This window comes from Anoplopoma fimbria, chromosome 16 (genome assembly GCF_027596085.1).
Source record: "Anoplopoma fimbria isolate UVic2021 breed Golden Eagle Sablefish chromosome 16, Afim_UVic_2022, whole genome shotgun sequence".
Classification (NCBI taxonomy): Eukaryota; Metazoa; Chordata; class Actinopteri; order Perciformes; family Anoplopomatidae; genus Anoplopoma; species Anoplopoma fimbria.
Genome location: NC_072464.1, coordinates 10,057,497 through 10,072,162, shown reverse-complemented (window position 1 = coordinate 10,072,162; position 14,666 = coordinate 10,057,497). Strand labels below are relative to the sequence as shown.

Here is a 14,666-nt window from a genome sequence, read left to right as displayed (position 1 = left end):
TGTGTGTGTGTGTGTGTGTGTGTGTGCCAAGGTTCCATGCCAAGGTAATAAAACATGTTACCCAGAGCCTCTACCCATTTATCAGATAACATTGTATATACCGTATCCAATACAATGCCTATTTTTTTTTTTGTTCCTACAAGTTATGCCTGTATTGTCCTGAGCAGGAGGAGGATTACTCAATCAGCCAGCCATTAATTTCCTTTTAGAAAAATGCGACGATTACTCCGGAAACTACAACGTTGAACTTTCACTTGGTTTCGATCACGCTGAAGACGGGCGTGGGTCGGATTACTTTTCGATATCCTAGTTATAGTTCTAGGCTATCAACGCCGACATACTCCTCGACACACTTCAGATCCTTTCGTCTTTTCCACGGGCAGGTTGAAACATGAGGACATTCCTTGGAGCGTTAATGGTGTTAATTGTCTCCGGTAAGATTTCATTTTCATGTCAAACCAGTGGAGTCTGCTTCTGAAACTGTATTCTATTTGAAGTGTGAAACCTCAACCATAGGATAACCACACATAACCGTTTGGTGATATAATTAAATGAGTCTAGAGGGACTATATTTAAGTGTAGGATGTCATGCCAGTGAAGCCGCTGCTTTTGTCTTTTAATACTGGTACTTAAATACTTGAATGGCTATTCAACAATGCTCATTGAATAGCCTTTAAATAAAGAAAACCAAGAAAAAAAACATGCATTTAATAGGAATCTAAGACATGAAATAGTGAAGCAGTTAAAATATAGGTATAATATATACATCAACTATAAAAACAACTTAACACATAAATGTGCCCCTCTTCAGTTCTTGTAAGATTTCAAGTAGCAAATCAAAGAGGTTTCATACAGATTTGAAGGATTTATTTAACACTGAACGAATGGACATCTTGTGTGAACACCTAATTAAATCCCACCTAAAAATCTACACTTAAAAAGGGCTGTGTGGCTACAAGAGTAAGAAGGAGGAAAACAGTTTTAATGTAACACTAAACTTGACACAGTTTATTCAACAGCTTCTCTAGTAATAGCCCTAGAATCAACAGAGTGTGTCACCAATGCAATATAAATGAAAGTCCTTTGGTCATCAATGCTTTCATTAGTAATAGTTGATGACATTTTATTAATACAAAGAGCAAATACATTTGTACAACACAATGTTTGGGCTTCAGTGAAAAAGCTGTTTAAAAATAGTTTGAAACCAAACTATTTAGTTTGTTGGATATCAGCAGGACTGGAGCACTATTTAGCTAAACATTTTCACATTGTTTACGTAATCTCAGAGATAAACAATTTTCTTCATTTGGTTTCTTTCTCTGTGTACTCTACAAAGTGAGTGGCTTCTGATTACAAAGGAGCAGCTGTGCAGTTGTGTTCGGACATCAAAGCACAAACGGTCAGAGTTATTAAATTGGGTAACTTCAGTGAAGAATGCAGTGTATACTATGACTTCATGTTATTTGAATATGTCTATGAAGCACCCATAACACTGGCGGTTATCAAACAAACAGAATAGGGAGAAAGATTAACAGCCGAAGTTAGTTAGGTTGTAGGTTGATTTAAATTTAAAGAGTTAGCTGTTGTTGATGTTATTGTCAAAAGTAAAAGTAATATGATTAATAAAAAAAAAAAGAAATAGCTCAAATGTCAACTAACGCATCAAAAAGTAAAAGATGTCAAATGAAAGCAGACATTGGTGTGTGTCACATCGGTTTCATTGAACTTATCAAAGTTTTTTCAGAAACCGGATCAGCAGTGGAAAACAAAACCACAATGTGGAAATACAAAGACAGGATCAGCCAGTGGTGTGAAACAAAATGAATCAGTGTGCATATACCTTCATAAAGGTCCTGAATTAAAAATCTTACTTAAGTAAACATACAGAAGTATCATCTGCTAAAAGTACTAAAAGTATCAGAGAAAAAGGAAAACGTTTTCTTCTTAAAACTGGCCCCTATGACTGACATGTTACATATGATATTGTTAGATTAATACTTCTGCATGCATTTATAAGCAGCATTTTACTGTAGTAAGCTGGTCGAGGTGGAGTCTCTTTTGACTACTTTATACACAATTAGTCAGTTTTGTCCAAACTAAGAGGCCAAGCCCTGTAGAAAGGTCTCAAGATACATCTGAGGGGTTGTGAGATAATTATTGGGATAGCAAACAAGAAAGAGCAAAATTACTTAAAGTACCAAAAGTAAAAGTACTCATAATGCAAAATGGGCCATTTCAGAATATATCATTGGATTACAATTATTAATACATTAATGTGTTCATCACTTTAACGTGGCAGCTGGTAAATATGGAGCTCATTTTAACTGCTTTTTATACTCAATACACAAAAGTATACAAAAAAGCTATCAACTAATATAGGCAAATAAATGCAGTGGATTAAAAAGTACATTTGTACCTCTGACATGTAAGGAATTTAAGTTAAAAGTTTCTTCAGAAACCGGATCAGCAGGGGAAAACAAAACCACAATGTGGAAATACAAAGACAGGATCAGCCAGTGGTGTGAAACAAAATGAATCAGTGTGCACATACCTTCATAAAGGTCCTGAATTAAAAATCTTACTTAAGTAAACATACAGAAGTATCATCTGCTAAAAGTACTAAAAGTATCAGAGAAAAAGGAAAACGTTTTCTTCTTAAAACTGGCCCCTATGACTGACATGTTACATATGATATTGTTAGATTAATACTTCTGCATGCATTTATAAGCAGCATTTTACTGTAGTAAGCTGGTCGAGGTGGAGTCTCTTTTGACTACTTTATACACAATTAGTCAGTTTTGTCCAAACTAAGAGGCCAAGCCCTGTAGAAAGGTCTCAAGATAAATCTGAGGGGTTGTGAGATAATTATTGGGATAGCAAACAAGAAAGAGCAAAATTACTTAAAGTACCAAAAGTAAAAGTACTCATAATGCAAAATGGGCCATTTCAGAATATATCATTGGATTACAATTATTGATACATTAATGTGTTCATCACTTTAACGTGGCAGCTGGTAAATATGGAGCTCATTTTAACTGCTTTTTATACTCAATACACAAAAGTATACAAAAAAGCTATCAACTAATATAGGCAAATAAATGCAGTGGATTAAAAAGTACATTTGTACCTCTGACATGTAAGGAGTTTAAGTTAAAAGTTGCATAAAATGGAGATGCTAAAGTACAAGTACCTCAAAATTGTACATAAGTACAGTACTGGAGTAACCTAAATGTCTTTACGCTAGTTAAATTTGACCAAAAGTTTAAATGAGCACAAAATTCTTCTTAGATTGCCTTTTAATTGGGTTCTCAAAGGGCACCAGATGGATGCATATAAATATAAGATGTACAAAATGTCATTACAGAGATCAGAGGTCCACCCACCACAGTCTCTCACAATCCTGGGGGAAATGCTGCACGGATCTGTTTTAATTGTCTGGACTTTTCTCAAATCTTTGCTTTGGTTCATGAAAATGTACTACTATTTTAATTTTACCTCAAATTGTTAATTAAATGAACATGTGAGAAGTTTAGAGGGGTAAATGTATTTTGTTGGAGATGCTAACAACTCATAGATATCTGAAGAAGGGCAAGGACACCCAACTTCACACCAATTTTCAATAAGAGGTCACGTGACAAAAAACATTGGGTGCCCCTGGTTTAACTTTTAATTGTGTCTTGTATTTTGTATTTTATCAGATTTTTTTTTAATGTAAAATCTTTTGCTCTACTGCTGTTGAATAAGAGCTTTTTGGGTAAAAAGTACAATATTTCTGTCTGAAATTATGTGGGTTAGAAGAATAAACCACTGGGATCACCAAATCAGCAGACGGCCGCCAGAGATCACTTTTTTGTTGTTTACAGAAAGCTTACGTCAGTCTTTAATACAGGTCAAGTCATGGTGGTTTCTTCTGATAATAATTAAAACAATGATGAACATTAGTATTTAATATAATTCAGTCTTCTGTACATTCTGTATTTAAGAGAATTGCTGGGAGCAACTTCATGTCAGGGCTTTGTACTTACTCTGGTATGAATGTAGCTCCAAAACAGACCTTGATGTCAAATTCAGCATTGGGTCTTCAATCTGGAAATATAACTGTAATATTTGTCAATTTGACTAAAACGTCTCTCAGGCTTGCTGAACTAGTTTTGTCAAGTTAAGTGAACTTAACTCAGTTGGTTTTATATTTGCACGACTTATGAGCCCACTTTTGCACTTATTATTTAAGTATAGTTTAGTTAACTCTTCAAGGCAGATGTGTTTAACAGAAAGAGCCTCAGAACTGAACTTATCCCAATTTATCTTTTCTGCTCTAGGTGATGAGACGACTATTCAAGGTGTCTTAGATGACAGCGTCCTTCTGCCATGCACCTGCTCAGAGTCGAAAAAGTATTTTGATTGGCAGATGGATGAACCAAAGCCGATGCCGGTGTTCATTTACAACGAAAACGATTCAAGTAGATACAAGGGCAGGATCAAAACATTTCTGTCTGAGAACAGCACTAACTGCTCCATTCTTCTCACCAACATCACAGCGGAGGACCAGGGGAAATACAGCTGCCGTTTTAAAAGTGAAGGGGTGTACTATAAATCATTTGTATATCTTAACGTTTCTGGTGAGTCATTAATTCCTTACGCATACCTACAGTATTTGATCACTCATTCATGCACCAGTGAATTTACAGAAGAGGCACTATAATCTTGCACAATCTGAACTTGTGTCTTCTCTCACCAGCGAACTACAGTGTTTGTCAGACGAACAACAGCGTGAGTGGAGGTTTGAAGGTTTTCCAGTGTAAAGTGATTGGTCGCTACAGGGAGGCTTGGATTCAGTGGACTTTGCATGGACAGAATCTAACAAATTCAAAGACAATTAACATTACCAACACAACCAACACAGATGCCGCTACGGGCCTCTACAGTTTCAACAGCAGCCTCAGCACTGAACTCAACTGGAACTTAACACCTATGTGTGAAGTCAAGGCCAAAACCATATCAACTACCTTTATCTCTGGCTGTGACGGAACGAAAGGTAACTATTTGTTTTTATCTATTTCAGAGAGGATTACATTAATACTCCACATTAAATGCATTACGATATGATTAGTAAACACAGCAACAATCATACTACATAATATTGTAAAACACCTTAAAAAGTTAAGTGTTGTTGAAGATGTGACTTCAAATTATTTTGTTAGCTTTAATCGTCATAATTGTTTTCATTTTCTTCCACAGCAGCAGGAACGGGAAATCCACAAGCTGATCGCATGAGACACAGGTGGTTAACAATCCTCCCCGTTGGGTTGGTCCTTGGACTTTTCCTTTTCTTGTTGTACCTTTCACAGTAAGTGTGTTCATAACGCCAGAGATCTTTATTCAAAGTTAGCTTGTATTTGAGCTGTACTGGTTAAACCAGAGTTGCACAACACTTCAGATGTTAAGTCGAGCCCAACCGCTTTCGCTCTTCAGTGTTGAAATTTGTCATTGTATCTGGGTACTCAGTGGTATTTATCTCTCCATGTCTTTTGTCCTAGATTAAGGAGTTTACCACCGACACGAAATTGAACACCAACAACTTCTAAACACACAACAAACCCCATTGTCCCAATTTAGGCTTATACATGCCAACCAAGCTGTGGTTAACTATGAAAGTGTGATCATGCCCACTCATATACTGTTTACAGGCAGGTTTCATCCTGTGTTGATGCAACTAAAGGAATGTTGTGTCTCTGAAAATAATGCCCATTTTGAGAGATTTTATGGATGTTTGCAGGGACATGTCTAATCTATTCTGTAAAAGGAGATTGCCTTCTTTGATATGAAGATTAAGTGATAAATTATTTGTATTCAGTTATCAACCAAAATAGTTTGCTGGAAGTGTGCACTCTTGCAGATTCCGTAGCAGGTAACATTGACGGGAATCATGTTGATATCAGCTAACTGCATTCTTTGGAAAACTGCCTTGTTGACATGGTGAAATTGCAAGGCCATTTTCTAAATGCAAGAAAAAGGTAAACTGATTCAGATATACTCTGTATACTTAATGAAAAACAGTATTGAACTGAGCCATTCAATCATTTAATGTACCTTCGTGGTTATGTATATATATATATATGTATAGAATACTGTAAATGCCATAATTCAAATGTGAAAAAAATAAGTTATAAATACATAGAGATTTACTGCAGAGATTTGAATTCGCAACAGTTAGCAACCATTATGTCAAATATGAATTCTGGGGTGATATGCAACAATTTTTATAAGTCATTGATCCTGTATGACCATAAAGGTGATATTTATATAGCACAATACCACCACTATGCCTTACTAATTTATATCTACTCTCTACTGTGATTTCCGGTAAAGGTCCTTGGAGTAGCCACTTCTTTTTTGTATAGCAGGGTGTGTTATAGTAGTTACACTGAATGTTGTTGCTTTGCCAGATTTCTTTTTTGACTTTTTATAAATAGCAGGTTGGGGTCATTGTATGTAATATATATTTTTTAGAGGTTTGACAGACTTTATACCTTGTCCAGTCTGAAAAGATGTTGTTGAACTCTGGAAAATGGGAAACATATTGCTGGTCCAGAGAACAACTGAAAGAGTGGACTAAACTAAAAATGCTTTGCTGGGGAAGAAAAACAAGAACAACCCTGTCATCCACATACCCATTTTAGCCCTTGTGTCTTTTTGTACCATTCTATTCTCCTTGATCAAGTTGTTTTGTTCCTCTCATCTTGTCACTTTCTTTCTATGAATTGATGTGTTCTAAACAACAAGTCACTGTTAAAGCTTAGTTACCACGGCATATTCTTGGCCACAGGGTATCCTTGTTATTGAAAAGATTTCCAGCATGTTGAGACAGGTAATGGGGATTTAAGCAGAAAACTTATTTTTGTCTTGATTTGTCACTGTGTATACAGTATGTGCATGAGGGAGAGATTAAAGGAGCAGGTAATAACAATACAATACATAAAAGGTATTTGTTTAAATCAGATATTTCCTAGTACATTTCCATTGTTGTAAATATTTTCAAGACAAGTTCATGATGCCAAATTAATAAAGTGAGTGACAAACTGTGATCTCATTTCATTTTAAGACATTTAATTTCCCTTTTTGTTCTTGAACCATATCAACAAACATACACATATCTTTCAGCAGCCAGATACATGGTGGATTACTTTGTTAACAAACACAATTCATGTTTAATAAAATAATTAAAATAGTAATATTAATAGAACATATCTTAAAAAGGTATAAATGAATGAACAAATAAAGGAATGACTAACTTAGCTTTTAGCTAGTCTTGGCTAGCCTTAGCCTAAAGGCTATCCTTGAATAATTTAAAAGTGTATTTAGTTGTTATGTGAAATTGACCCCGTAAGAAACACAAATAGGTTAATGTTAAATTACAAACCTCCTCCACTCTTGTGTTTAACACCGAAGCCCCCCAGGGCTATGTTTTCAGCCCCCTCCTGTTCACTCTGTACACCAACGACTGCTACCCCAAAACATAAAGAGAACTCTGTTGTTGAGTTTGCAGATGACACTACCGTCATCGACCAGATTACAAACAGCAATGAGACTGCATGTATAGGAAATCAACAACTGTGCAGATTTGTGCTCAGAGAACAACCTACTGCTCAACATCTGTAAAACCTAGGAGCTGATTGTTATTTTTAGAAAAAAGGCAGGCGAAGACTCACACCCATGTCTACATCGATGGAGCTGAAATTAGCCGCTTAAAGTTCCTTGGAATCAGCACCAAAATGGTGAAGAAGGCTAAGGCTGTATTTCTTAAAAGACTTAAGAAGGCAAAATGATTGTGCCAAGCTTTGGTCAATTTTTACAGAGGTGCAATAGAAAGTTGCGAATGTTTTTGTTGTTTTCTTTCCTATGTAGCAGATTGGGAGTATAATGTTTATTTTACTCTGCAACCCTGTCGTACAATGACAAATAAAAACCTAGTAACCTTGTAGATAAACACAACAGTCCCTACAGCAGATGTCAGAAAGAGCTCCATGGGAGTATGAGTACGTCATTGCGTGTGACGTAGTGACACACCAGGAAGTGTTAACAGGCGGTTGTCTGGCTTCTACCTCAGGGCAAGCGAGTAGAAATGAAACTATATCTGAATAAAAGGTCTGTGTTTTTTCACAGACTGGAGCAGGATTGACATTTTGTCCACGGTAAGGCAATGCGGACAAATAGGAAAACGTACTGCTTTAATTTCAGTGAAGTGGTTGAATATTAACAGCGTTGGTTAGCTTGATGCTAATGTACAATACACTAACGTTACATACGATGTAAACAACTTTAATGTGGCTGAGAAGAGTTGGCTAATAGTCAACTTCTCTGAGGTGTTTGTAAATACTTGGTTTGTGCTGATGAGCGAGCTTGAGTACCCTGCCATATTTTAACGGATAGCAAATGCAAGTTAAAAGAGGAGCTGCTACACTCACTACTACTATTACAGGTGTACATGTTGGTCAGCTTTAAAAAAAACAATAGTGTGTGGTTCACTCAAAAGCACTTGAGGTCAGTTAGAAACAGTTATATATTTGCTTTGATTGTAATCTAAATATATCTGAGTTTGGGACTGTTGGTTCGACAAAAGCAAAAAACTGAGGATGTCAAGTTGGGCTCAGATAAAACAAAATGAGCATTTTCCACTACTTTATGAAATTAAGTTGTTAATACATTTTGAAAAAAACAAAACCTTAACAGGCTGACACCCAAAAATATAGAATTTATAATGACATTTAACAGAAAAAAAGCAAATTCTCACATTTGTGAATATGGGAAAAGGGAATACCAGCCATTTTTGATAAGAAATCACTTGTATAATTAATCGATTGTCAAAATAGTTGCCGATTAATTTAATTGTTTAAGCACAAAATGTTAAAATGATTTAACTTGTTTATTTCATTATCAAAATAATTTTGTTATCAATTTATGCTGCTGTTTACCAACTAATGTATAAACTAATTATTTCAGTGAGGTGCACAGCCACACAAGGTATCTACAATGGGACAACGAAGGAGATCACCAGCTGTGAATAACCTTTCAACTCAGAGAGTCTCTGGAGCTCCTACAGAGGTTGCCGGGGTCCCAAGCAGGAAGCACAACATCTGCATGGTGTCCGACTTCTTCTATCCAAATATGGGAGGAGTAGAAAGTCACATTTACCAGCTATCGCAGTGTTTGCTTGAAAAGGGACACAAGGTGGTAATTGTCACGCATGCCTACGGCAGGAGGAAGGGTGTCAGGCACCTGACCAACGGACTGAAGGTCTACTACCTCCCCCTGCAGGTGATGTACAACCAGTCCACAGCCACCACCTGCTTCCACAGTCTCCCACTAATGCGCTGTGTGTTTGTAAGGGAACGCATCACTGTGGTGCATGCACACAGCTCATTCTCCGCCATGGGCCATGATGCACTGTTCCACGCCAAGACCATGGGCCTTAACACGGTATATGACTTATTATGTGCCGGGTCTCAGAATCCTTATGCTGCACATAATCTGCTCACATAAACCTAAAGCGTATTATCATTTTCAGGTGTTCACTGACCACTCACTCTTCGGCTTTGCTGATGTGAGCTCCGTTCTGACCAACAAGCTTCTAACTGTGTCGCTGTGTGACACCAACCACACTGTGTGCGTGTCGTACACCAGTAAGGAGAACACAGTGCTACGTGCAGCCCTCAACCCAGAGATAGTGTCTGTTATTCCCAACGCTGTTGACCCTACGGACTTCACCCCCGACCCCTCCCAGCGCCAGGACGACAGGATCACTATTGTTGTGGTCAGCCGTCTTGTGTACCGCAAAGGTACAGAAAAGCTGTTGTGTAAAACATTTGTGCTTATTGTTCATATTTCTGCTGGACAATGTCTGCTGTAATTGTAAGCAGCAGAATGTCATGGTGAATAAGACACTGCCCTCATGTTTGCGCAACTGCTTTACACTTAAATATCTCTTCCAGTTCCACGGAATGGTATGGTATTACAGTGGGTATATCAGCAAATATAAATATCATATTTTTAGACACTCAAATATCAATATTGGTATCAACTACCATGCTATAATTAGCATTAATTAAGTATTGAATCATTGTCGTTGTTTTAGTAAGTGTTCATAGTCTCCTCCTCTGTTAAGGAATCGATCTTCTTGGGGGAATAATCCCAGAGCTCTGCCTTAAACATCCAGATCTGCACTTCCTAATTGGTGGAGAGGGACCAAAGAGACTTGTGCTGGAGGAAGTGAGAGAGAAATACCAACTACATGACAGGTACTGCTGGATGAGAATATTCATGATAGAGAAGTACCACATAAACCCCTTTTAAGGACCTTCTCTCTGTAACAACATAAAATGACACCACTTTACCTGTAACATTGTGTTAAATGTCAGGTATTACTGTTGCAGTAGCCACAGTTCATGAATGAAAATGTACAACACCGGCAACATATGTTGAATTTGGGCAGTGAACATTTGGGGCGTGAATGGTTGGAGCAGGCCGATTGCTTGACACCCGGAAGTGCTCATTTCAAGGTTGTTGAGAACTGCTCATTGCTTCTTGACTGAAGTGAGAGTTAATTTGTAACGTTATAATATCGAGCAGCAAAAGTGAACTTGCTTCAATGAGCCGCAACCTATAAAGGCTCTCTAAGCTCAGAGCTCTGAAGCCCTGCAAAGAACGCTGGTTGCTTGTTTGATCAACCAAATTAAGGGACTATGGTTGAACTTTTGTAGGAGGAATAGGGGAATAAAATATTTGGACACAAATATGGATGGCTTATATGGATTGATTTGTCTGGACCTCTAGAATCTAGGAGAAAAAAAAAGAATTTTGTGATTGAGAGAGTTCAAAAGTTACAGTCCAAACATAAAGTTTGTTGTAATAGCGACACAATCTGGCCAAATTGCACCTTATTCAACAAAGCGCTCCCTTGAGTCCCGAGCAGTATGGCCAACAAGTGGGAAGTAAAGTGGACTAACAGCACTGTAGATATGCAAGGAACACAAAGACAGACAGACAGACAGACAGACAGACAGACAGACAGACAGACAGACAGACAGACAGACAGACAGACAGACAGACAGACAGAGATTCCTCGCTTTATAGTAAGATATTAATTTAATATCCAGAAATTATTTTAGTAAAGCAGTGATGTGTGTTGAAATAAAACGATTAGTGACTCTTGTGAATATCCAGGTATTAGCCTGTAACAGTCTCGATGGTCAAACACAAGGTTTGTGGGTTAAAGGCAGAGTTCAACGATAATGGTTTTTTTCACCTGTTCAGTTGGGCAAGTGCGTCAGAAATCTACTTCCCAAAAGTCCATTTGTACTTTCCCGTTAACAAGTTGTTTTGTTTATAAGCGTTTATCATATAACAAAAAAAGTTAATTGTCCTATTTTATCTTTAAGTAAATTAATCAGAAATCTCCCAAGCATCCTCTAACGTCACCCAATTTAAGTGCTCGATTGATACTGTGCATGTTTAACTCTCAACAGAGACGAGAAGGAAGCAAAGTCTCTCTCTCCTTAGCTACTTCCATTATGAGCTCTAGAAAAAAATATTTGTTTAAGTTCTTTATAACCACTTGCCCAATCAGGCAAGATGCTGGTTTACATGGCATTTTACTTGCCCTGGGCAATCGGACAATCCTTATTGTTTAGCCCTGGAAGGTATAATTATTTGTGCCTCACTCCTTTTCACTTCAGGGTCCGTCTGCTTGGGGCATTGGAGCATAAAGATGTTCGTGGAGTTCTGGTGCAGGGTCACATCTTCCTCAACACGTCTCTCACTGAAGCATTTTGCATGGCCATTGTAGAAGGAGCCAGCTGTGGACTGCAGGTGTGTTGGCTTTCATACAATAGTTCAAGGATAGGAAATTATAGGACGTTTCTAATTATTAGATGCTGAAGGAGTAATTATTCTGTCCTAAACGTTCTGCTTAAACTCATATCGCAACACAAAGCCTGGTAAACCACCGATTTCTACAATTTATTAAATGTATAAAACATGTTTCAATTAGTTACTGCAAAAGAACAAAAAGGCATTTCCTAATTTCAAACCGACCAGCTTTACACAAAACACACTTTCAACTGAATAGAATTGGCTGGACACAGCTGAAGATTTTGAAGTGTTCTTGTCACAGATTTCCTGTGGGTTGTGCATGTAGGTGGCTGCTTAACTCAATCTCATAGCGCCGCTTAAAATAAGTTTCAAACTCGTACGGGAAAACATGGGACCGTCCATGGACAGTTTTGTGGCACAAAAGCATCCATAGATAATAGTTGCCAATTGCAGACTTTTGCCAGACACTCACAGGTGAGACATGTGAGGCTAGGTCTGGTCAGGAGGAAGAGGACACAGTGTTATAAGAACTATGTAAAGAATGACAATAACAGAGTAATGTAATGTAAAGCTAGGAGGATCCTTAATGGTCCTGTCGTGTCTAAATAAAGCTGTGAGGAACATTGACATAGAACTCATTAAAAATCCATCACAGACTGATAAAGCCAGCAATGTTGTGTAGAAAACACACATTCAAATCTTGAAAGTAATGCTAGAACAGAAGTTGATGTACCTATCGTTTGGTGTGCTTCACTTTTTGCTTATTTGTGTCTGTATAAAATGTGTACATTTAGTTGTTGTTTTACTTTTCAGGTGGTGAGCACTCGTGTAGGGGGCATTCCTGAGGTGTTGCCTGAGGATTTGATTACCATGTGTGAGCCGACTGTGCGGGCGTTGTGTGCTGGTCTAGAGACGGTCATTGCCCGGCAGCGTTCAGGGACTGTCCCCTCCCCCGCCACTATCCATGCTCGCGTGCAAAACCTTTACACCTGGAGAAACGTTGCTGAGAGGACTGAAAAGGTAGTTTCACAAACACCAAAACCTGCTGTTTCATTCAACTGTGTTCTGTTAATGCTTTTGCATGTACTTACGACCTTCTTGTTTCAGCTTTTACTCTTTTACAGACCAAAGCGAGCTACTGCTGAAGCTTTAGTTTTAGGATGTTAACTAAAATGTTTGGTTAATGATGCTGTGAGTAACTGGTTTACAATCATCTTAAATCTGATGTCTTAAATGTTGTGTACTTTATTTAAAAAAACTAATATCTGTCAACTTTGTATGCCATGATTACAGTCGATACTGGATTTTTGAGCCCAATACTGATATTAGTGTTTGGGAGTTTAAAATGGAATATCGCTTAACTTAAAGATGCTTTCTTGTATTTAATATATTCAAAAAAAGAAGAAATTATATTTAATTTTACTAAAACTGAAGCTGGCACGAGCAGCTTTGTTAACTAATCATTTTCTGCAGAAGAACAGTTGACTATTTGGCATCTGTAAATTGTGTTCGCACTACAGAACATCAGCCCTGACACGCATACACACTAAAGACATCAAGCAGCTGCATCTTGTATCACTATTACAGTTACAGTAAGAAAGCCATGCTTTCTAAATACGATGTGGTGTAGAGGTGTAATCTGATTACTGACCTGATGAATGTACACAAAGATACAGTAACCAGGTTACTGCAGTGCATGTAAACATGTTTACCAATTTTCCATGTAATCTGTTTTCTTCTGTGCATGTAAATCTACTGATGGTTCACACAGCTGAGGGCTTCACACTGATTGATACATGATGACTCTGATCACTGTGTACGGTTTTCCTCCCAGGTGTACGACCGCGTGGCCAGAGAGGAGGTGCTTCCCCTGGACAGACGTCTGCGGAGACTGAGGGCTCACTGTGGCCCCGTGGCTGGCTCCATCTTTGCATTTGTGGCTGTTTTAGACTTTCTGTTCCTGCTGCTTCTGCAGTGGTGGGTGCCAGATCGGGTCATGGACATCGCTGTGGACGCCACCGGCCCTCACGGACTGTGGAGGCAGGACCCATGCAGTGAAGTCGAAGCTCATTCTAAAAGTGCCACGAAGCAAGCAGCCGAACCAAAAATGTCAACATTGTGATCCCTCTATACCTCTGCCTCACTTCCAGTTGCTAACATTGGAGTTATCTTTTCTCTTTGTGGTGCCAACTGACATTTGAAACATGGCTACTGAATGCTGAATGTGCTCATGGTAACCCCGTACATTGTTTACATTTACTTATGAAAAGGGACCTCTTGTGAAAGCATTTTATCAAAGACTTTGATCGAGTTATTTTTATATTTAAAAATTAAAATGGAAACCTGTGGCACTCCTTAGAGCTGTAATAAGCACTTTTTTGTTATACTCAGTATAGATGGAACTGAACAGAGGGAGTAAAGGGCTGGTTAATTGTATTCTTACTGGGAAACAAGATGGCAGATAACTACTTTAAGTTTAATGCATACTTCATTTAGAATAATGGTTTTATGTTCTGGTAAAATCCTCTGTTTGTGCAAAGCTGTAAGAAGATAAGAGCAAATTAGTTTATTTGTCTGATTTTCAAATCTGGAATTCCACTCCTTTGTTTTATAATTTGAGATGTTTCATATTTATAAAACAGCAAACTGTTTTTTTCAGTTGATCGTGTGACTTCCCAGTCTACTCTGGAAAATAAACCTTAATCATCTTTTTTTCACGTCTTCTTATTTAGATTGTCTACAGCATTGTAGCAGTCTCATCTTTCTATCAACCATTACAATATGCATAGAAACCCAAT

The 14,666-nt window shown here is 37.9% G+C and overlaps 2 protein-coding genes across 4 annotated transcripts; both read left to right on the top strand.

The window, feature by feature from the left end:
* Positions 1–43: 43 nt before the first annotated feature.
* Positions 44–7,078, top strand: si:dkey-192g7.3 (butyrophilin subfamily 3 member A2). 2 transcript variants are annotated; one of them, XM_054615579.1, is made up of 5 exons: positions 44–434; positions 4,320–4,619; positions 4,739–5,035; positions 5,239–5,281; positions 5,538–7,078. In XM_054615579.1, the coding sequence occupies exons 1-5, from the start codon at positions 392–394 to the stop codon at positions 5,566–5,568; spliced, it is 714 nt and encodes a 237-aa protein (XP_054471554.1). In that variant the 5' UTR covers positions 44–391; the 3' UTR covers positions 5,569–7,078. The 2 variants fall into 2 exon arrangements, with proteins under 2 accessions (XP_054471554.1, XP_054471553.1); XM_054615578.1 differs by having other exon boundaries at positions 45–434; positions 5,239–5,347.
* A 951-nt stretch (positions 7,079–8,029) lies between these two features.
* On the top strand, positions 8,030–14,570 carry piga (phosphatidylinositol glycan anchor biosynthesis, class A). Of its 2 annotated transcripts, XM_054615461.1 has the most exons (8): positions 8,030–8,192; positions 9,001–9,228; positions 9,316–9,477; positions 9,566–9,836; positions 10,163–10,295; positions 11,733–11,865; positions 12,682–12,888; positions 13,703–14,570. In XM_054615461.1, the coding sequence occupies exons 2-8, from the start codon at positions 9,031–9,033 to the stop codon at positions 13,988–13,990; spliced, it is 1,392 nt and encodes a 463-aa protein (XP_054471436.1). In that variant the 5' UTR covers positions 8,030–8,192; positions 9,001–9,030; the 3' UTR covers positions 13,991–14,570. The 2 variants fall into 2 exon arrangements, with proteins under 2 accessions (XP_054471436.1, XP_054471435.1); XM_054615460.1 differs by having other exon boundaries at positions 9,001–9,477.
* The last annotated feature ends 96 nt before the right edge of the window (positions 14,571–14,666 follow it).